This window comes from Myxine glutinosa, chromosome 4 (assembly GCF_964187855.1).
Source record: "Myxine glutinosa chromosome 4, kmMyxGlut1.1, whole genome shotgun sequence".
Lineage (NCBI taxonomy): Eukaryota > Metazoa > Chordata > Myxini > Myxiniformes > Myxinidae > Myxine > Myxine glutinosa.
Window position 1 is genome coordinate 19,802,909 of NC_136264.1, and position 22,382 is coordinate 19,825,290.

At 44.3% G+C, this 22,382-nt stretch overlaps 2 protein-coding genes across 2 annotated transcripts in view; both read right to left on the reverse strand.

The window, feature by feature from the left end:
• LOC137425804 (fibronectin-like) overlaps window positions 1–22,382 on the reverse strand; it is a 1,588,206-nt gene that overhangs the window by 1,249,856 nt on the left and 315,968 nt on the right. The window lies entirely within an intron of this gene.
• Window positions 1–22,382, reverse strand: part of LOC137424485 (uncharacterized) — a 72,569-nt gene that overhangs the window by 44,707 nt on the left and 5,480 nt on the right. Inside the window, exons 6-10 of the mRNA XM_078775082.1 lie at window positions 18,179–18,366; window positions 17,019–17,199; window positions 9,954–10,073; window positions 8,190–8,318; window positions 6,000–6,128 (exon numbers count right to left, since the gene is read on the reverse strand). Of these exons, the coding sequence (XP_078631208.1) occupies window positions 6,000–6,128; window positions 8,190–8,318; window positions 9,954–10,073; window positions 17,019–17,199; window positions 18,179–18,366 (747 nt within the window). The remainder of the gene's footprint in view (window positions 1–5,999; window positions 6,129–8,189; window positions 8,319–9,953; window positions 10,074–17,018; window positions 17,200–18,178; window positions 18,367–22,382) is intronic.

Consider the following 22,382-nt stretch of genomic DNA (forward strand, 5'->3'; position numbering starts at 1 on the left):
TACCAGTGGATACAGAGTCCGAGGTGATTCCTTTGGGTCGCGGTGTACCAGTGGATACAGAGTCCGAGGTGATTCCTTTGGTCTCCACGAAGGGTGTAGCGTTTGCAGAGGTTTTCGGGGCATCCGAGCCGGCTGGAGCGGCCACGACGATCTCCGGCAGTGGCGGGTCGAACTGTTGTCCTGACTGTGACGATGCTACAGGCTCCATCGACTCACAGTGACGGTAGGTTATGTGGTCCTGATGTCGACGAATTTCGCGGCCGTCCTGCAGGCGAATCACACTGGACAGTGGACCTGGCTTCTCGATGATGTCTCCCGGTAGCCACGTCGCACCTGCACCAAAATTTCGGGCAAACACTGGATCTCCAATGTTGATACATCGACTGTTGGACGTCTTATCGTGCACCAACTTTTGATTAAGCTGGCTCTGATAAACATTTGATGATATGTCTGGTTTGAGATTGTCAAGTGTCGATCTCAAGTGTCGTTTCATCAATAACTCAGACGGAGCTGCACCGGTTGTTGATTGTGGCGTGATGCGGTATTTGAACAGGAGACGAGACAGCTTTGTTTCCAGGGTTCCCTCCTGAAGTTTCTGCAATCCGGATTTGATGATTCCCACGGATCGTTCGGCCAAGCCATTTGAAGCCTGGTGATGTGGGCTGACAAACTTATGTTTGATGCCGTTCCGACGTGTGAACTTGGCAAACTCGGTACTGGAAAAACACGAACCGTTATCACTCACGATCATCCTGGGCAGACCATGAGTGGCGAAACAGCGTCTGAGTCTTTCGATGACAATGGCTGACGTAGTACCACGCGTCACATAGGCATCAATCCATTTTGTGTGCGCGTCCGTAATTATTAGAATCATGCTGCCGTTAATAGGCCCGGCATAATCGAGATGTAGGCGATGCCACGGTTCGCTGGGCCATTCCCAGGGATGCAGTGGCGCTTTCGCAGGTGTATTCCGGGTGCTCTGGCAGGGGTAACAATGTCGAACATGATGTTCGATATCAGCATCAAGATTCGGCCACCACACATAGTTTCTGGCGAGTGACTTCATCTTCACAATCCCGGGGTGACAGTCATGGATTTCATCCATGACCCTGGAACGCAGATTTTTCGGGATCACGACACGACATCCCCAGAGTAGGCAACCATTTTCCACGCTGAGTTCGTTTTTACGTGCTTTAAAAGCCGCAAAATCTGGGTCACCCTCAGGTAGCAAATGCCATCCAAGCTGTACAGCCTGGACAGTTCTGGACAGAACGGGGTCTCGTCGAGTATGAGTGCGGATCTGGCCGGAATCGACAGCACAATCTTCCAGATGATCCATCAGTGCGATAATGGATCCTGGTGTAGGCGAATCATCAACGGATTCTGGAAGGGGTAACCGACTCATGGCATCTGCATTTGTGATAGACGAACCGGGCTTATAACATATGGTGTAGTCATAAGCAGCGAGAAACAGGGACCAGCGGATGATCCTGGGCGGTAGTGTGTCAGATGTCGCCTTAGTTGGACCAAACAGACTGATCAGCGGCTTGTGATCAGTGCGAATCGTGAAATGATGTCCAAGAAGGTACTGGCGAAATTTGCCGACGCCGAAAACGATTCCCAATCCTTCCTTGTCAAGTTGGGAATAGTTTTTCTCTGCCGGGGACAACGTTCTGGATGCAAATGCAACCGGTCTTTCCGTACCATCAGGCATCACGTGCGATAATACACTCCCCACTCCATACTGACAGGCATCGCATGTCAGCACAAGATCCTTCTCTGGATCAAAATGAACGAGAACATTGGACGATTTGAGCAGATCCTTAGAGGTCTGGAATGCCGATTGTTCAGTAGACCCCCAGCTCCAGGAGACTCCTTTCCTCAAAAGCCGATAAAGGGGGCCCAAAACGTCGGTCACATTCGGGATGTAACGACCATAGAACTGAAGCAAACCGAGGTATGACTTCAATTCGGTCACATCTCGTGGAGAAGGAGCATCCTTGATAGCTCGGACTTTCTCATCTGTCGGGTGTAGACCCTCGGCATCAATCGTATGACCCAGGTACGTGACTGATGGCACCATAAACTTGCACTTGTCTCGACGCAAACGTAGGCCGGAGTCCGAAATCTTCTTCAGAACTCTCTCCAGGTTCTGTAGATGTTCCGCGTCCGTACGACCAGTAACCAGAATATCATCCTGGTAACAAACGACGTTGCGTTCGGCGGCAAACAAACTGTCCATGACACGCTGATAAATTCCAGGTGCAGATTTCACTCCAAAACTAAGTCGGTGGTACCTATACAACCCACGATGCGTGTTGATGGTAAGATACTGTTTCGAATTCTCGTCCAAGCAGAGCTGTAGATAGGCGGATTTGAGATCGAGTTTCGTAAAAGTCTTGCCTCCCGTGAGACGAGCATAGAGGTCTTCGATCCTCGGGATTGGATATTTATCCAATGAAGAACACCTGTTCACGGTCATTTTATAATCTCCACATATGCGGATGGACTGGTCCGATTTTATGACCGGAACGATGGGCGCCGCCCATTCGGCATACTGGATTTGCTCGATGATCCCCAGATTTTCAAGATGATCCAGTTCCTTGTCAATCCGCTCACGCAGGGCGAAAGGGACTGGGCGAGCCCTGCAAAATATAGGATTGGCATCCCGGTCAACCCTGAGTTTAGCCGTATGTCCTTTCAAGGTTCCAAGCTCATCCTTGAAGACATCCGGGTACATATCCAGCACATTTTTGAGTGTGTATGCTGCGGTAGGAGAAACGTTGGCTGCCCGGAGTTGATGAATGCTTTCCCACTTCAGTCGAATTATGCTCAACCAGTTCCTGCCGAGTAAGGAAGGGCCCTTTCCAGGAATGACGATCAGGGGTAGGTGAAACTCACGGTTATCGTAGCCCACCGTGACATCACATGTACCGCAGGGAACAATCTTCTCACCTGTATAGGTGGAGAGTCCATAGGTAGTAGGTTTCAGATGGGGTCGGTCAGCATCACTCCACAGGTTTGTGAAAACAGCATGGCTGATGAGCGAGACGGCCGCACCAGTGTCGACCTCCATTTGCAATCGTCGATTGTTGACGACAACATTGGCAAGAAGAGGGTCCCGCCTATGGTGAGAATCAATATGAAGCAGGTCATACGATTCTGAGTTGTCGGAAACAGAGCTCACCTGGTCAAGCTCGGGTTCCTCCGAACCGATAAACTGATGAATCTTGTCAGCAGCTTTTCCTTTTCCCGATTTGCGAGTGATGCAAGCTGGAGCAATATGGCCAGTTTTCGAACAGAAATGGCAGGTGGCATCTTTGAACCGACACGTCTCCGGAGGGTGCTTTCCGTTGCACCGAAAACAGTTGTTGTGGGTTTGAGACTGCACTGGCTTCTGACGAGGAGCCTTGTTCCAACGTTGTGGGTGAACATGATCCAACCGATTCACAGCAGGGCTGGTACCAGACGAGCGAGTGGCACCGATGCTTGTAGCGTTGCGTTCAGCACTTTCCATGGAAATGGCGGTGTCTCTGGCATTTTGGAACGTCAGTCTTCTCTCAGCAAGCAGGCGTCTACGAGTGCGGTCATCAGACATGCCAACCACCAGCAAATCACGAAGCATGTCATCGATCGTGTCCCCAAACTCACACAGATGTGACAGTTTTTTGAGGTGTGCAATGAAGTCTGCGATCGACTGACCTTGCTGCTGTCTGCACATGTAAAAATTAAACCGACACAGGATGACTGAAGGAGATGGGTTGCAATGTTCCTTCAAAGCGGCCTTGAGCTCTGCATACGTGAGCTCCTGGATTGTCCGAGGCCGAATCAGGTTTTTAACGAGTGTGAACGTCTCACCTCCGCAAACGGACAGGAAGACGGCCTTCATCCGGCCTTCGGTCGCAATGCCGTTCGCCTCGAAGTAGAAAGCCAACCGCTCAGAATACGTGTCAAAATCCCCCTCATGAGGGTCGAATTCATCGATATGGCCGAAAGATGTCATGGTCTAGATGTTTATCCTCGTCGCCATGTAAAGTATCTCGACAAACTGCGATCAATTGTCGTACGCGTTTATTCACTCTGCCGATCAAGGCCCGATTCACAGCAGCGCCATCCGAGCTCTGGCGTAGGGATACAACCCGGTCCCGGTGTAGGGATACAACGGTGAACATTTGCACTGCATACATGACAATAGTGTTGGCACTTAAACATCCACCATAACAATGCAATAAAATAGGTGAAGGGTTGCATGCTCTGAAATTCAGTGGACGTTGGTTATCCTGCTGATGCAAAATGGCGGTTTTTTAATGTCAGAACATGTTGACATTCACAGCCAGGCTCGAAAGCAGAGCGATGAGCATGTCACCAACTAATCTATACGAACTGCGATAAATTCATGTTCGTTTTTTAACAAAGTGAAAATATCTTACGAGTATTTTGCCAACAGTAAGAACTCCAACAAGGAAATGACGATGCACACAGCACAAGTGGAAAAGGGTTTCATTGAAACCAAGTTGATTTCTCCAATGTTCTGAATTATTGATTCGATATTTCCCATATCAGCAATATTTCATACTCGCAGTGACCCATTGGAAAATCAACGGGCAGAGATTCTTTGAGCAAGATAATTTGAAATTAGAGAGCTATTCACGATAAAATAATTAATTGAAAGAAATTTAATTGTGGAATTTTGAAACAGAGAATATAACTCATTAAAGTGAGATGATATATTCTTATGAAAATCATATAAGATGCACATATGCATGATTTTTGGTGTAATACATCTCTATAATAACACACAAAAAGTGCACGGTTAACCTAAATAAATGCCCTCCCCACTGCCTTTCACACTCCACATTATCAAATAGAAGAAGAAGAAGAAAAGCCAGGATCTCTGTTTGAAAACTTTAATGGAATAAACCGCTGGAAAGAAAAACTGGAAAACAGAATGTTATTGCCAAAGAAGAAATCAAACTCTTGGAAGTTGTACAACTTGTCCGGGGGGAGAAAACATACTTTCTTGCCGCTGTCCTGTCGAGTGGGTGTTTCTTGTAGATTGCAGAAGATTTTATTGATGTAAATCGTAGTCGATCACAGCAGCAGATTTCGTCGATGTTTATTGCAGTAGATTACAGCAACAGATTTAATCGATGTAGATTGTGGTGGATCACAGCAGCAGATTTCGTCTTTGTAGATCGTAGTAGTTCACCGCATCAGACTTCAGTCGACCACAGACTACCATGACTGCTACATGAAAATTGAAATATTGCACTCCGTAGTGAGCGAGGCATCCAGTCCATCGGGATGGGTTGCAGCGGGCGAAAGGCAGCGGGGAGGGAGTTTATTTTGGTTAACTGCTGCACGTTTTGCATATTATTATATAGGTATTATAAATGTAAGGCTATCCCATCTCATCCATGAGACCAGATGTGGGAACTTACCCACAATAAATAACTGCATGTGTTTTGCAATGTCAGACACAAACATAAATTATTCCCTTCCAGCTCCGAACAAGCCAATGCATGTTTCTACAACTGTGGAGCAGCCTCCACTTTGGTGTATGAGGGGCAGTTTGAAAACTAAAACAAAGAGGGGAAAAGCTCAAAAGGAAGCATTTTGCATTTTTCAAACCAGAGAAGACAGACCTTTGGCTCGTGTGGGATCTCATATCCACCATATTCCTGATGATGACCCCACATGGGTGAAATCAGGAAGTCAGTTTCCTTGGAATACTTGTTGGTTCCCATACTTGTGGAGATGTTTTGGTTAATTAGTGTTCGATGTTAAAACGGCCATTGGTTGGCGCCTAAACGTTTCCCCCGCCGTGAAAAATGCAGGCCTTGAACTCTTCTAAACTAGGAAGGAATACTTTATAAACATTCTCTTTATTCGTTTTGCTTGAAATATACTAAGACTGCAAATATGATACGATTAATGACGATTTTCATGTGTTAGGTGTTGGTCGGCTATTATTTAAAATATACATTTCATTAAAATACCTTCTGTTGATTTTGACACGGTGCTTGTTGTACCAGAGGCTGCAGAGGTTGTCGATACCAGGTGAGTTTCTGAACTTGACACCGCTTGAGTCATTGTATCAGGTGTAGAGATTGAAGTTTTTCCTGGTGCTTGAACGGCAAAAAAAAATAAAAATTAGACTTTGTGAAGAATGTTTTTGAAATACAAATAAATTCTAATTTGGTGCAAGACAAAGAAAACCATTTGGGCGAACCTGGCTGTGCTGCATATACACAACAGATCTCCCAAGTACTACAGGTAGTGCTAAAAGAACAAAAAACTCCATGCAGAGACTTTCGCCAGAGCCAAACACACAATTGCCGACACTTTTCAAAAGATAGTGTTGGCACTTAAACATCCACCATCACAATGCAACAAAACAGGTGAAGGGTTGCATGCTCTGAAATTCAGCGGACGTTGGTTATCCTGCTGATGCAAAAGGCGGTTTTTTAATGTCAGAACATGTTGACATTCACAGCCAGACTCGAAAGCAGAGCGATGAGCATGTCACCAACTAATCTATACGAAATGTGATAAATTCATGTTCGTTTTTGAACAAAGTGAAAATATCTTACGAGTATTTTGCCAACAGTAAGAACTCAAACAAGGAAATGATGATGCACACAGCACATGTGGAAAAGGGTTTCATTGAAACCAAGTTGATTTCTCCAATGTTCTGAATTATTGATTCGATATTTCCCATATCAGCAATATTTCATACTCGCAGTGACCCATTGGAAAATCAACGGGCAGAGATTCTTTGAGCAAGATAATTTGAAATTAGAGAGCTATTCACGATAAAATAATTAATTGAAAGAAATTCAATTGTGGAATTTTGAAACAGAGAATATAACTCATTAAAGTGAGATGATATTTTGTATTAAAATCATATAAGATGCATATATGCATGATTTTTGGTTTAATACATCTCTATAATAACACACAAAAAGTGGGCGGTAAACCTAAATAAATGCCCTCCCCACTGCCTTTCACACTCTACATTATCAAATAGAAGAAGAAGAAGAAAAGCCAGTATCTCTGTTTGAAAACTTTAATGGAATAAACCGCTGGAAAGAAAAACTGGAAAACAGAATGTTATTGCCAAAGAAGAAATCAAACTCTTGGAAGTTGTACAACTTGTCCGGGGGGAGAAAACCTACTTTCTTGCCGCTGTCCTGTCGAGTGGGTGTTTCTTGTAGATTGCAGAAGATTTTATCGATGTAAATCGTAGTCGATCACAGCAGCAGATTTCGTCGATGTTTATTGCAGTAGATTACAGCAAAAGATTTAATCGATGTAAATTGTAGTGGATCACAGCAGCAGATTTCATCGCTGTAGATCACAGCAGCAGATTTCGTCTATGTAGATCGTAGTAGTTCACCGCATCAGACTTCAGTCGACCACAGACTACCATGACTGCTACATGAAAATTGAAATATCGCACTCCGTAGCGAGTGAGGCAACCAGTCCATCGGGATGGGTTGCAGCGGGTGAAAGGCAGCGGGGAGGGAGCTTATTTTGGTTAACTGCTGCACGTCTTGCATATTATTATATCTGTATTATAAATGTAAGGCCATCCTATCTCATCCATGAGACCAGATGTAGGAACTTACCCACAATGAATAACTACATGTGTTTTGCAATGTCGAACACTAACATAAATTATTCCCTTCCAGCTCCGAACAAGCCAATGCATGTTTCTACAACTGTGGAGCAGCCTCTCCTTTGGTGTATGAGGGGCAGTTTGAAAACTAAAACAAAGAGGGGAAAAGCTCAAAAGGAAGCATTTTGCATTTTTCAAACCAGAGAAGACAGACCTTTGGCTCGTGTGGGATCTCATATCCACCATATTCCTGATGATGACCCCACATGGGTGAAATCAGGAAGTCAGTTTCCTTGGAATACTTGTTGGTTCCCATACTTGTGGAGATGTTTTGGTTAATTAGTGTTCGATGTTAAAACGGCCATTGGTTGGCGCCTAAACGTTTCCCCCGCCATGAAAAATGCAGGCCTTGGACTCTTCTAAACGAGGAAGGAATACTTTATAAACATTCTCTTTGTTCGTTTTGCTTGAAATATACTAAGACTGCAAATATGATACGATTAATGACGATTTTCATGTGTTAGGTGTTGGTCGGCTATTATTTAAAATATACATTTCATTAAAATACCTTCTGTTGATTTTGACACGGTGCTTGTTGTACCAGAGGCTGCAGAGGTTGTCGATACCAGGTGAGTTTCTGAACTTGACACCGCTTGAGTCATTGTATCAGGTGTAGAGATTGAAGTTTTGCCTGGTGCTTGAACGGCAAAAAAAAATAAAAATTAGACTTTGTGAAGAATGTTTTTGAAATACAAATAAATTCTAATTTGGTGCAAGACAAAGAAAACCATTTGGGCGAACCTGGCTGTGCTGCATATACACAACAGATCTCCCAAGTACTACAGGTAGTGCTAAAAGAACAAAAAACTCCATGCAGAGACTTTCGCCAGAGCCAAACACACAATTGCCGACACTTTTCAAAAGATAGTGTTGGCACTTAAACATCCACCATCACAATATAAAGTAGAAAGCATCCCAAAATGCAAAGCCTGTCCATGGCTGCTTTGTACTCTCACTGAATTTGATGATCACAAGAGCCAAAAATAAGATAAGTAAAAATAAACACGGAAGCAATGTAAAAACTCGGCCGTCTCACGCTGCAGCAGCGGATGGGCTAATAAGGGCTCTTTAATGAGACTTCGGAATATTCTCATATTAAGTTTATTTAAAATTTGATGACAAAAGGTCAAACGGTAAAAAGGTTATGAAAAAACAAACACATACACACCACACACACCTTCACCATTGACAGAAAGGGCTAAAACCAATATAAAGCAGGATATCTCAAAAAGTTGTGGATGGATTTGGACAAAGCTTGTTGAAGTGGTTGGGTGTGTGACAAGGATTAATTGATTTGACTTTGGTGAAGATCCTATTATGGATCCGGTTAACAGCCCTGCTCCATCCTCTTGCTCTGCCACATTCTCCTACTCCCTCTCCCTATCCTCCTGCAACCCCTCAACATTCTTCTGCTCCCCTCAATCTCATCCTGCTCTCCACCCTCCTCATCCCCCTGCTCTGCCCCATCTCCCTGATCTCTCTCTCTCCCTGTCCTCATGCTCCTTCCTGATCTCCTCCGTTCCCATCCTCCTGCTCCCGCTGCCTGCACTCCCCTCCCCCTTACCGCCCTCCACTCTCCCCCTCCCCACATTTCTCTCTCCCCTATTAATATTCCCGTCAGGGGAGTGACCCTGCATTGCCCGGCAACGCCCCCACCCCACTCTGTCTCTCCCACATCTCCCTCCACTCCCCACCCTCCTCCACTCCCCACCCTCCTCCACTCCCCTCCTCTCCCCAACCCTCCTCCACTCTCCTCCTCTCCCCCACCCTCGCCTCTCCTCCCCCTCTCCCCTCCCAATTGTCCTCTCCTCCCCTTCACTTTTGGCCCCTCCTTTCCTCCCCCTCCTCTCTCTCTCACCTACACATCCCCTCCCCCGTCTCCCCTCCCCTCTCACCCGCCTACCTCTCCCCTCCCCCTCCATTCCCCCTCCGCCCTCTCCAACCCCCTCTCTTAATATTCCGGTCACGAAGCAACTCTGTGTTGCTCAGCAACGCCGGGTACCTTTGCTATTCATAAATGCAAAAAAGTTTTCCTGGGTGAACTTTAAAAAAAAAAAAGTCGAATAATCTTCTCGGGTCCTGGCTTTCATTCTCAATAAGCTAATTTATATCTTGAATTCAGGATGATTAATGCCTGGCAGAAAACGTGGAGAATGCAAATGGGGATTCTTCTTCAGAACCCAAAGTTCTTCATTGCAATCTGTTTTTGAAGTTGATTAATGAAAGAAACCCTTGGAATTCAAGAGAAAAGTGACTTAAAATCATTACGTACCAACACATTGGCTGCTGTTGGATGGATTAACTAAGTAGCCTTCATCACAGCTGCAAATGTACCCTCCACGAATGTTGTCACATCTTTGTTCACATGGATTGTGCAGGCACTCATCAACATCTGAAAAAAGAGAAGAAAAGGTCAACACCTAACAAGCTGTTTCCACAATCGTAAAATGGCTCTGAACATAAATATAAAAAACAAGAAAGTGAAAAAAAAACAAAGAAAAAATGTCGATTTACAAAAGCCCAGCTGATTTAATCCACAGCTAACCATAGTTGCCTCAAAAGTGATGTCACCTGCACACCACATGAAGGTAAAACACCAACAAGCTCTAAATTAGCAAGATGTTTACAATTACAGCTTTATACGAGTACATCTGTTCCCAATAGGTAAGGAAAGATCATGTCAGGTGATGGAATACATGGAGGTCAGGTGATGGAATACACGAGATCAGGTGATGGAATACACGAGATCAGGTGATGGAATACACGGAGGTCAGGTGATGGAATACACGGAGGTCAGGTGATGGAATACATGGAGGTCAGGTGATGGAATACACGGAGGTCAGGTGATGGAATACATGGAGGTCAGGCGATGGAATACACAGAGGTCAGGTGATGGAATACACGGAGGTCAGGTGATGGAATACATGGAGGTCAGGTGATGGAATACACGGAGGTCAGGTGATGGAATACATGGAGGTCAGGCGATGGAATACATGGAGGTCAGGTGATGGAATACATGGAGGTCAGATGATGGAATACAAGGAGGTCAGGTGATGGAATACACAGAGGTCAGGTGATGGACTACATGGAGGTCAGGCGATGGAATACATGGAGGTCAGGTGATGGAATACATGGAGGTCAGGTGATGGAATACATGGAGGTCAGGTGATGGAATACACAGAGGTCAGGTGATGGAATACATGGAGGTCAGGCGATGGAATACATGGAGGTCAGGTGATGGAATACATGGAGGTCAGGTGATGGAATACATGGAGGTCAGATGATGGAATACATGGAGGTCAGGCGATGGAATACACAGAGGTCAGGTGATGGAATACATGGAGGTCAGGTGATGGAATACATGGAGGTCAGGTGATGGAATACATGGAGGTCAGGTGATGGAATACATGGAGGTCAGGTGATGGAATACATGGAGGTCAGGCGATGGAATATATGGAGGTCAGGTAATGGAATACATGGAGGTCATGTGATGGAATACATGGAGGTCAGGTGATGGAATATATGGAGGTCAGGTGATGGAATACATGGAGGTCAGGTGATGGATTCAATATATCACAGTAATATTTGTCCCTGAGTCAGCATTAATTTCCTGAGAGAAATGCATTCAAACACCTTGAGTAGTTGTTTGGCAGAAAAATAAAATTTCTGTTCATCTGCCAGCTAGCACCAGAGTCGGTTAAAAGCCAATGGGAAAATTTGATTGACATCCCAACCTGCACCAGAAAATTCATGAAACCAAAACACTGGTTTACACTAGTTAGTGATCTCTGTAAATTGCCTTAAAAAGGCAAATAACCTACTGATTCAAACAGCAGTCTATGTGTGGAGAGGGGGTGACTGCCACAGTCTTTTCCGCTTTGTTCGCTTGTGTTTCTTCCCTATCCTTGATGTATATTTATTTGTCCTTGGTGTATATTAATTTATTATTTATGTTTGTATATTTCCTTGGTGCGTTTGTTCCCTACCCAGGGTGTGGTGGGATTTGGGTGCGAATTGGTATCGTGGGAACAGAGAGGGAGGTGTTGGAAACACAAGTTTTGAAAGCAAACACAGAAAAGGCATTCGGCCTGCTCCCGAGGAGAGTCAGATTTGCTGCCATTTGAAGAGAGGAAAGAGACGGAGGGGGATATCCTCCGGAAACAGACTTAACAAGGCACCACCAGGTTTTAGAGGAGGAAGACTCCTGAGTGCGGCTCTCCTGAGTGTGGACACACAATATTGTTGCAGGCTTTGTGGAATGATCTGACATTGGCTTCAGTCAGGGTTGCCTTTCAGGAAGATAAGGCAAGTTCTTTCAAAGTAACTGCCTCACCACAAGATTCAGTGTACAATGGGCAGGAAGAAGGGTTGGATAACTAAAGACAAGATGGGAGGAATCTGTATGTAAGAGAGCGCAGATTTCTGTGGACGAATTTCCTGGCTAAGTTAATATCAGGTGTGGTAAATATAGGAGACCAGTTACTAAGTTATATGGCTGCTTGCAGTATCTGCCAATCTGTTTGAGTGAACTGCTGTTTGTTCACTGCACAACCCCTTCCTCTTGCCGATGCTGATGTGACTCTCACTATCATATTATCAGATGAACCAATTGGAGCAGAGGAAAAACAGGAGACATTGGCCATCACCAAGTCCAGAAGGGAGGATTTGCCATTGGGACAAATCAAGATTGGAAAGTTCACAGATTGAGTCAGTCCCATAGAGCCAAAGAAGTGCTTCAATGAAGTCCCATGGCTGGTAGAGAGGTAACAACACACAGGCAGTTGGCATTGTGATAATTGAATAACATTCGAAAATTCATGAAGTTAAGATTAAATTTTATGAGGTTAAGATTTAAAGGTTTTCCAGACTGTCTTCTGTTTTGGAAAGTACTGTCTGGCAAACCAGCCCATCTAACATCTTAACAATCCTCTTGGCTCTTGAGGAAGTTCAGTTATTCAAACTCCTGGATCTCACTATCAGCCATGATCTTTATTGGACAAACCACATTTCAAAGTTGGCTTCTAAAGCCAGCAGCCGACTTGGAATCCTCAATCATGCAAGGTCCTTCTTGGCACACCTGAACTTCTATCCACCTACAAGGCCTTTATCCACAGCTTGGAAAAGTACTATACTCTTCCCTCTGGGCTGGCTCCCCTGACTCACATCTTGCTCAGCTCGACACAGTGGAAATTAAGGCCTTCAGGACCATTGGAATCTTCCATGATGAAGCTGAATCTTTTTGTCTCTCACTTTGCCGTCACTGACAGGTCAGTGTTTTCTCTGTCATCTACCACCTCCTTCCTGGTCTTGCACCCTCTGCTCTTTCCATGCTTTGTCTCCCCCTCACCCAGGTTTCTGCAGGGTACACAAGGTCCACCATCAAACCTCTTTTGGTGAAACTACGTAAATCCAGGATTAATGCTCACCTCCAAAAATGTGTTCCTCCTTTTCTCCACTTGTGGAACCAACTTCCACATTCTCTTCAATCTCCTTCAGCCCTCCAGGTCTTCAAGACAGCTGTTCATCACTATCTTAGATGGTCCCCAATCCAAAAACATGATGTTTTCTATCCTTGTTCTCCCCTCCCTCCCCCCAACCTCACCCCAATTTTGATTTCTCGTCCTTGGAGTTTCCTTCTCTATCCATTTTGTCCACACCATGCAACATCTTGACAACCCCATGTGTCTTTCCTGCCCCTCATTCCTCCCCACACCCTTTGTTTGGCCAAGTCTCCCTCTAGCTTGGCCTTCTACTCTGCTATTGGTGTTTTCCACTCTCTCTATGGTTCCTTTTGCACTGTGCATCTCCACTGTTCCTTTTGCATCCTGTTATGACCTTATCCGTTCAGTGTACTTGCTCTTCCAGGAGCCACGACTATGTACTATATACAAAAAAATGATAACAATAAAAAGAGCAAATTGTATTTCCTCTTCTATTTCATAAATAAAGGGTTTTGTTTTTGATATCACTGACATTTTGGAACAATTTTTGTTTCCTGGTTAATGGTTTCATTGAGTCACAAACTAACCCTGTGATCAGCATGTGGCTTCTGTGGATGTGATGCCATTACACTTCACACCTTAGGCATGCAACTTCGCATTCAGCATGCCGGGAAAACTCCACATACCGCCTGACAATATGTCTCAAAAAAGACCACTGTCAAGACAGCCTTATTGTTAAAATTGAGATTCAAATAAAAGGGAATTAAATTAAATAATTCAAATTAAACCACATTTCCAAGCTGGCCTCCAAAGCCAGTCGCCGACTGGGCATCCTCCGTCGTGCGAAGTCCTTCCTTGGCACACCTGAGCTCCTCACCACATACAACGCTTTCATCCGCAGCTCAATGGAATACTGCCCTCCCCTCTGGGCCGGTGCTCCTGCCTCACGCCTAGCTCGGCTTCACGCTGTTGAAACCAAAGCTTTCAGAATCATTGGAATCTCCCACGATGAAGCTAACTCCGGGTGCCTTTCACTCACTCACCGCAGGCAGGTTGGTGGTCTTTCTGTCTTCTACCGACTCCTCTCCGGCCTTGCTCCCCCAGCTCTCTCTTTGCCCTGTCCCCCAAATATTCCTACAGGTCGCACAAGATCTGCCAGCAACCCTCTTATGGTTAAACTGCCAAAATCTAGGCTATCTGCTCACCTTCACTCTTTCATTCCTCTTTTCTCCCGCCTCTGGAACAAACTCCCCCACTCCCTTCAATCCCACTCATCCCTCCAGGTCTTTAAAACAGCTGTTCACCACCATCTCTTATCTTCCCCCATCCAAAACCTTGATCTTTTCTACCCCCGCTAATTCACCCCAGATCCACTTTTTTGAAATTCCAACTTCTTTCCTGGAAGACGTTGCAGTGTACATATATTTTATACCTCTCCCACCTCCCCCCAAGCCCTCTCCCTCCCACAGATCTCTCGATGTCCCTGCTCTCAAATGTTGTGTTTGTGTCCTTCCCCCTCTCTCCCCATCTTGTCTACCGCTCCCCCTATTATACGTAGTATGGTTTATGTGTCGTTTTGACTTTTTGTGTGATTAATGTGAGCTCTTTCACGAGCCTCGATTTTGTATACAAAAAAAAAGGAAAAAAAAAGGGAAAGGTGAAGCCAAGGTTAATGCTAGCCTTGCAACCCAACACACCTGCCAAACTCCATTCCTTGGGAATGCAGAAATAAGGATTATCCGCACACTCCCATTATGTCAGGGGGTGTAGTGACTATTTGATGATCACTACCTCCAGTGGCATCACTAGGGTTGGTGTCACCCAGTGCGGTAACTCATGGTGTCACCCCGCCCCCCACCCCCCCCCCCCACCCCCATGGACCTCCTCCCATACCAGACCATACAGAATGCTTAGTAATGTTTTTTGCACTAATGTTACTTGTAAATCGTAATTCCCGTATATCACTGAATTTAATGGCAATAGTAGTGACATAAATAGCAAGCAAAATTAAAATTACACCTTCTTATTACTCCTTTTCCGTTAATGACTTCATTCTCAAAAAAGTTATTGACAAGTCAGGAGACGACGATGGTTCACGAGCGAGCGGTATTCTTCGGTTCAATTTCGAAAATTCGGTTCGATTCCGACAACTTTGAAAACTTGACCTTTGTGACCTTGAAATGTCAAAACTAAGGTTACTGACCTTGAAATGAGATAGAAAATAATGTATAATCAGTTATGAGGTGAGTTAGCTACACAATACCGAAAATTCGGTTCGATTCCGACAACTTCGAAAATTTGACCTTTGTGACTTTTAAAGGTCAAAGGTCGAAGATTGTGAAATTTGTTGGAAAACTTGTATTTCATGATGTATGTGATAATATAAGATCATGTACGACATTTCACCCGATCAGGAAAAGAACAATGTAATAAAACCATCAAATATTGACTTTTCTAATTTTCGTGACCTTGTGACCTTGACCTTTGGGCGAAAATGAAAAATCGAGCTCCGTCGTGCTAGACACATGACATTGGCCTAACCAAATACCGAAACCCCTGTCAGATTCCACCAACTCCCTCGGAGAAGATGTAGCTTGAACTCGATTACCCCCTAAAAAGACATCTTTTTCGGGCGTCGCTCCGCCCACAACGGGCTCAATTCGCCCACTCTAGGCAGGACACAACTAGATCATGATATCAACCTCCCACCCAAGTTTCATCAAGATTGGATGATATCATCGGGTAGTTATGTTGCAGACAGATAGACAGACAGACAGACAGACAGTCACATACCCATGACGAATATAGTGGTCACTCTGTTTGATAACTCGTGAACTAATATAGGTTCACAAATACTAATTACCACAATATTGTAGCTAAAACACCAGAAAACTTGACAAAAGCAGCGACTATAAAAACACCAGCGGGAACGAAAAGAGCGCGTGCTTGTAGCGCGTGCAGACGAAACCACGTGATTCGAAGCGTCATTGTAATTGGGTAATAATGACCACTCTGACCGGAGCGCATTAGAAGGTTCAAAAAGTAAACTAGCATGGAGTTTTAACCTTGTAGGTATATTGATACATGTAAGCTGGGCTTACGGAAAATGTTTTTGTTGTTATAACTAACTACAGGGATATTTTTATAAAAATTAATAAATTGTTGCTAAAATTTGGTGTCACCGCCTCTGATAGTGTCACCCGGTGCGGTCCGCACCCTCCGCACACCCCGAGTGACGCCAGTGACTACCTCTGGTATTTATCATAATATGTAAAATCTTGCTGCATGTATTGCTTCACTTCATCTGAATGCAGCCAAATATGTTTTTTAAAATCATGATCATGTCAGCTTGAATTTTGATCAACATGTTAGGATGAAATTGTATTTCCTGGCCTTTGGGAAATGCACATTTCCCATGACCCGATTTAGGAAGAAACATTTCCCATTTTTTATGAAGAAACCTGATAAGCAAACAATATTTTATTGCCTTCTTCAATAAGTTCTTCTTCAATGAGTAGTGATAGTTCATACTCAACATAAGATATATTCCAGAACCCCCACAAAATGTCATTGTCAAAATCCTTGTCTGGAATGTTTGTACACGACTTCAGAAAACCTATTACCTTGTTAAAATTCCCTTCACATTTGTGGGTTATAAACCCCGAGACACTTTCAAACATGAATCCACCAGATAAATGATTAGCAATATACGAGCAATACTCAAAATGAACCAAATAATGACAATACTAATTTTGCCTTGTCTTAAACCGATTTGATTTTGTCTTAAACTGATTTGAGAAATACATGCTGTCAAAGATACTTAATTAAAATGCTATATGCACACTTTATTCTCTCTGGATTACCTTCTTATGGTAATGTGTGTGTAGAGGTCTTACCAAAGCATTTTGTGCCATTTCCAGAGAGTTCATCTGGGCAAGAACCGCACCTGAAGTCTAAAGATGGTGCTGGAATATCCGTGCAATTAACGCCAGTAAAGCACGGATTGTTCTCACAAGGATTTAAATCTTTGCCGCAATCCAGACCAGTGTAGCCTCGAGTACAATTGCAGGATGCAACCTGCACAGAAAATCAACAAAAATTAAATATTGCTTGTTTGTAGGCACCATTAGCAACTTTGTTGGTTAAGACAAACGTGCATTCACAATGGGCCCCCCACTTATCTCCATTTAACTCCCTTTTGTTCTCTCTCCTGCCATATATACTTTTTTCGACAGAGCCTAAGAATTGGAACATGCATACATCTGTAGACAAATATGAGACAACATCGGACTTGATTTCAGACAAATACAGCCTGCACTGAGCTTGGAGGAAGTGACATCACTTCACAGAGCATTGAGGTACAGCTGAAGCCATTTTTATTACCTTCGCAAAAGCGGAAGGTTATGTTTTGATCGCTGTGTATTTATTTGTATGTCTGTGTGTGTGTGTGTATGTTATTCGCATAACTCAAAAAGTATTCAACCGAATTGCATGAAATTTGGTGGGATGATTGGTTATTATACGGGACACATTTGATTAGATTTTGGGAGCAATCGGGTCAAAGGTCAAGGTCAAGGTCACGAAAAGGTCAAAATCTTATTTTTACCAAGTACAGAACAGTAGCTGCGGCGAAGGTATGCGCTCTACCGAGTGCCCGTTCTAGTTGACATTGCTTTTCTCTCCACACTCAGCAGGGAAATTAAAGAGGAATTTCCTCCTCCCCAAGTTGACATCTATGGGCGATGTCCATGTTATATCCTTTAAATGCTGAGCATCAAGGATGGAAACAGGACATACTATTTTGATTTTGAAATATTTGGCAGATATTAGAAAGTTAAAAAAAAGTAAAAAAAAAAGTAAAATAAAAAAAAACATTGCACTTCGGCACTATGGGGTATCATGTGTAGATCAGGGACAAAGAATATCATTTTTAACCATTTGAAATTCAGGCTGTAAGCCAACAAATGCGAAAAAGTCAAGGGGTGTGAATACTTTCTGAAGGCACTGCGTGTATATATATATATGGAAAAAATATATATGGAAAAAAGAACAGTACCATGAAAAAGCTATTGCTTTCTCCAGCTTCGCTTGAGGAGATCTTCTCATAGTCACAAGTTCCGTTGTTCTTGCAGCCACACGCGATGAGGGTGAGGGCATGTTGTCTGGTGGCTTTCCCATTATTTGCCAGCACTATGGCAAATATGGGCTCCAAAGATGTGGGAGTCCATGTCAGTACGCCATTCACTGGAAGCGAGGTTCATAAAATTAATGACTTTCTTCATGCTTCTTTGTGTTTAAAGTGTTTTTTCAAGTGTTTGGTATTTCAAGGTCAATGTGGACTTTTTATTGTAAAACATGAAAATCTTGAGAGTTCAAAGACACATTATCTTATGTACTGTTCAAGTTTATGCTTGATTTAAAATAAAATCACGATGTTAACGATCAATAGGAAATTCCACGAGTTTAGCGCTGTCGAAGCAGTCTTACACAACACCCTTATATTTCCTCTTCTATTCCCACATGTTGGCATTCAGCATGCCCTGCACATTTCCCATGGCCAAATTGTTTGAATTCAGTTATTCAGTTAATTCAGTTAAAGAGAAAATTTTACGGCGAGTGCTGCATACTTCTTGTGCTCACAAGATATAAACATCTTACCAACCACCTTATTTAACATGTCCAATTACTGCTAAACGGAAGGTTTTTGAAAGTGTAACTTAAGCGATTTGTGATCTACAGTGTTCAAGCATATAACGCAATGAAAATAAAGATTGTAAAAGTCATATAAATTAATTAATTCCGGAATTTACCGCCATTTCACCGTCGTCGATGCAGTGTTGATGAGACCTCCCTATTCAACACATTGCATTAGTTAATCATTCCTGTTGTATGTGTCCTTTATGACATCCTTAAAACATTTTCCTGTTTGAAATAATGTTTCCTCATGTTACTAATAAAAGGTGTGCATCATTGTAATTGGAGGCATCAACATGTTTTATGTGGGCGAAGACAGTCAAACAATCCATTATTCACCTTTGAGTTGCCTCAGCTGGGAATTTGATTTCCAGTCTGAATTTGAAACGTCATCCTGATACTTTGCAAGGCAATTCATCAACGAGTGTGACGTTTAACAAAGGACACGTTCAACTGGTTGGGCTGTCTGCCAAGATTTACTGGTGTAAAGATGCCATGGGACTTTTCAAAAAGACATGTCATTGTGTGCCTTTTAGTCCTGACTCAAATTTACCTGGAGAGACTCTGAAGGGTCCCAGAAAAAAACCAAACTTACAAGCCTTTTCCTTTTTACATACAGTCGTGGCAAAAAAATATTGGCACCCTTGCACCTTTTTCAAACAACTCACAATATTGTCTAAAATCGGAGAATTGGAGATCTCGCGAGATCTTGGAGACGGCGGCAGGGATTTTCGAAGCTCCACACGGTCTCCACGTTTTTCGAAGTTAAGTCTGTTCACAATTGTATTTTGTCGAAACTGTATTTATCTTTCGGTGTGTGAAGTTATTGTGTGCAACTTTGGTTGTTTCTCGGTGTTTATTTTTCATAAATTGATCGTCTGTTTGCCGTGTCGCGAGCAAGGCCTTGTACAGTGTGCACTGTACAACCTTGAGGCTTTGTTTTTCTCTCAGTGGTCCGTCGTTTGTGATCCAATAACTTTCGTTCTCTGTATTCCCAGTCTTTTCACCCATAGCCTACTTCCTTGTGTAAATCTCAACTCAAAAAAAAAAACAAAAAAAAAAAACATTTCCTTCTCTGTTCTCATTCGTTTATTCATTCTTATTCGTTCGTTCGTTCTTCGACCACGTGTTTCTCCCCCATTTCCCCAGATAGTTTTCACTCATTAACCTTCAATGTTTACACTTTCCCCTCAAGTTATGTATTCCGTCATATTTTATAACACCTTTTTCTTCTTCTTCTTTAAAAGGCTGCTTTCGACTTGCTCACCAAATCAATTCATCCCAAAAAAAATATCCATCTCCTATAGTGCCTTTTTTCTACATTCCCTAAACTCTCCTGCACTCCATCCTCCATCCAGCATCCTTAAACGTATTTTTAACTGGAAGGTCACAAGAAACTCATTTTGCAATAAATGTTCGTTTCCCATAAATCGTACACTTTCAAAAATCCAATCTCACCCCTCCCCTCCAAATCTTCCCCATAACCCCTCCCCTCCAAATCTTCCCCATCACCCCTCCCCTCCAAATCTTCCCCATCACCCATCCCTTTCAAATCTCCCCCCTTGCCCCCTCCCTCCTAAACTACCCCCTCACCCCTCCCCGCCAAGACGCCCCCTCGCCCCTCCCCTCCTAGACTCCTGCCTCACCCCTCCCCTCCAAATCTCCCCCATATCCCATCCCTTTCAAATCCCTCCCCTTGTCCCTTCCCTCCCAAACTCCCCCCTCACCCCTCCCCTTCAAATCTCCCCACCCTCATTGCTTCTCAATTTCCCCCCTCTCACTCCCCCTCCTCAAAGCGTCCTCCCCGCTTCTTCCCCCTTCAAACTCTCACCTCCATCTCCCCCAACCTTCTGCCTCGCTCTTCCCCCTCCTCAAATAACACCTCATTGTGGCTCACCCAATCACCATCAAACCTTTTGTCCGCCCCATCCTTCCCTTTCTCCGAGCTATTCTGAAATCTCTGACACACCTTCAACAGCTCTCCCTACCTCTTCCACCTCTTCCACATCTTACCCTACCCCTCCTCCCCCCTGTTCTGTATCTGATGCTCCCCCTTCCTCTTCATTAACGGTATGGACCTCAAACATCCGGGGCCTTCGTTCAAACTTAACTGATCTCTCCATACAGGTTGCTTCTGTCAAACCAGACGTGATCTGCTTAACAGAAACTTTCCTCCTTTATGATGTCTCTGATTCCATAGTATCTCTCCCGGGCTACTCCCTCCTCCGGTATGATAGACCTGAGCCTCGTCCTGGAGGCGGGGTTGCTATCTTTATCAAAAACTCTCTTCCTCACTCGCCCTGCACTGCACTCTCTCCACCTCACCCCCAGGAATACCTCTGGCTACGGCTTCCCCTTCGCTCCCACCTCTTGTTCATATGTGTGTTGTACCGTCCACCAAACAGTGATGACTCCATCTACATCTCGCTGTCTGATGATATGGACCAACTTCTATCTACTCATCCCAACTCTCTCTTCCTCATATGTGGTGATTTCAACTGTCATCATGCCAGTTGGCTGGGTGTGGGTACCTCTCTCACCAGCCATGGCTCCTCAGCAAAGGACTTCTGCGACTCACTGGGACTGACACAATCTGTCAATTTCCCGACCCGGATCTCAGTCAACGGAACATCTTCTCTTCTGGACTTGGTTATGACTAACTTCCCTGAAAATGTCTGCTGCTCTTCTTCTGCTCCGATCGGATCATCTGATCATGTCCTTGTTAAAGTGGACATCTCTCTGACCATCCTCAGGGAGCCTGCTCAGCGTCGACGAGTCTGGCATTTCACTCAGGCCAACTGGCACGGTCTTCAAGCAGCCATCAATCATCTGGACTGGTCTCCCATCTCTACCACCTCTGACATCAACTCATCCTGGGAATTCTTCCAAAGTAAATTGCTCTCTCTCATGCACAGATTTATCCCATCTCGTCTTCAGTTGTCATACCCTTCCTCCCGTCCATGGTACACGGAATCTTGTGGTGAGGCTGTTGCCCAGAAACAACTTGCCTTCGTCTCCTGGAAAGCAAATCCAACGGAAGGAAATCTCATATCCTTTCACAAAGCCCGAAACAAGTGTGTGTCCACCCTCAGGAGAGCCAGGAAACAATATCTCTCCGTTCTCAAGACCGAACTGTCTTATCTGTCTCCCTCTTCCAAATCCTGGTGGCGTCTGGTCAAATCCGTTTCTGGTGTTTGTTCCCCCTCCATCCCCTCCCTTACCTCAAACGGCTACACAGCTGACTCCGCACGTGAAAAAGCTGAATGCCTCAACTCTGTGTTTGCCTCTAAATCTTGTGTCCCAAACCCATCCCTCTCTGTACCCACCATACCCAGTCGTACCCTGCTGCTCCTGGACTCCGTGTCCTTTCCTCCTGACAAGGTGGAAAAGTTTCTGTCAACCCTCGACTCTGATTCTGCAACTGGACCCGACGGCATCAGCCCACGGGTCCTAAAATCCTGCTCTGCTGCTCTATCTCACCCTCTCTCTGTTCTCTTCACCCTCTCTTTTGCTCAAGGTCAACTGCCATCTGCTTGGAAATCAGCCAACATCACCGCTTTGCACAA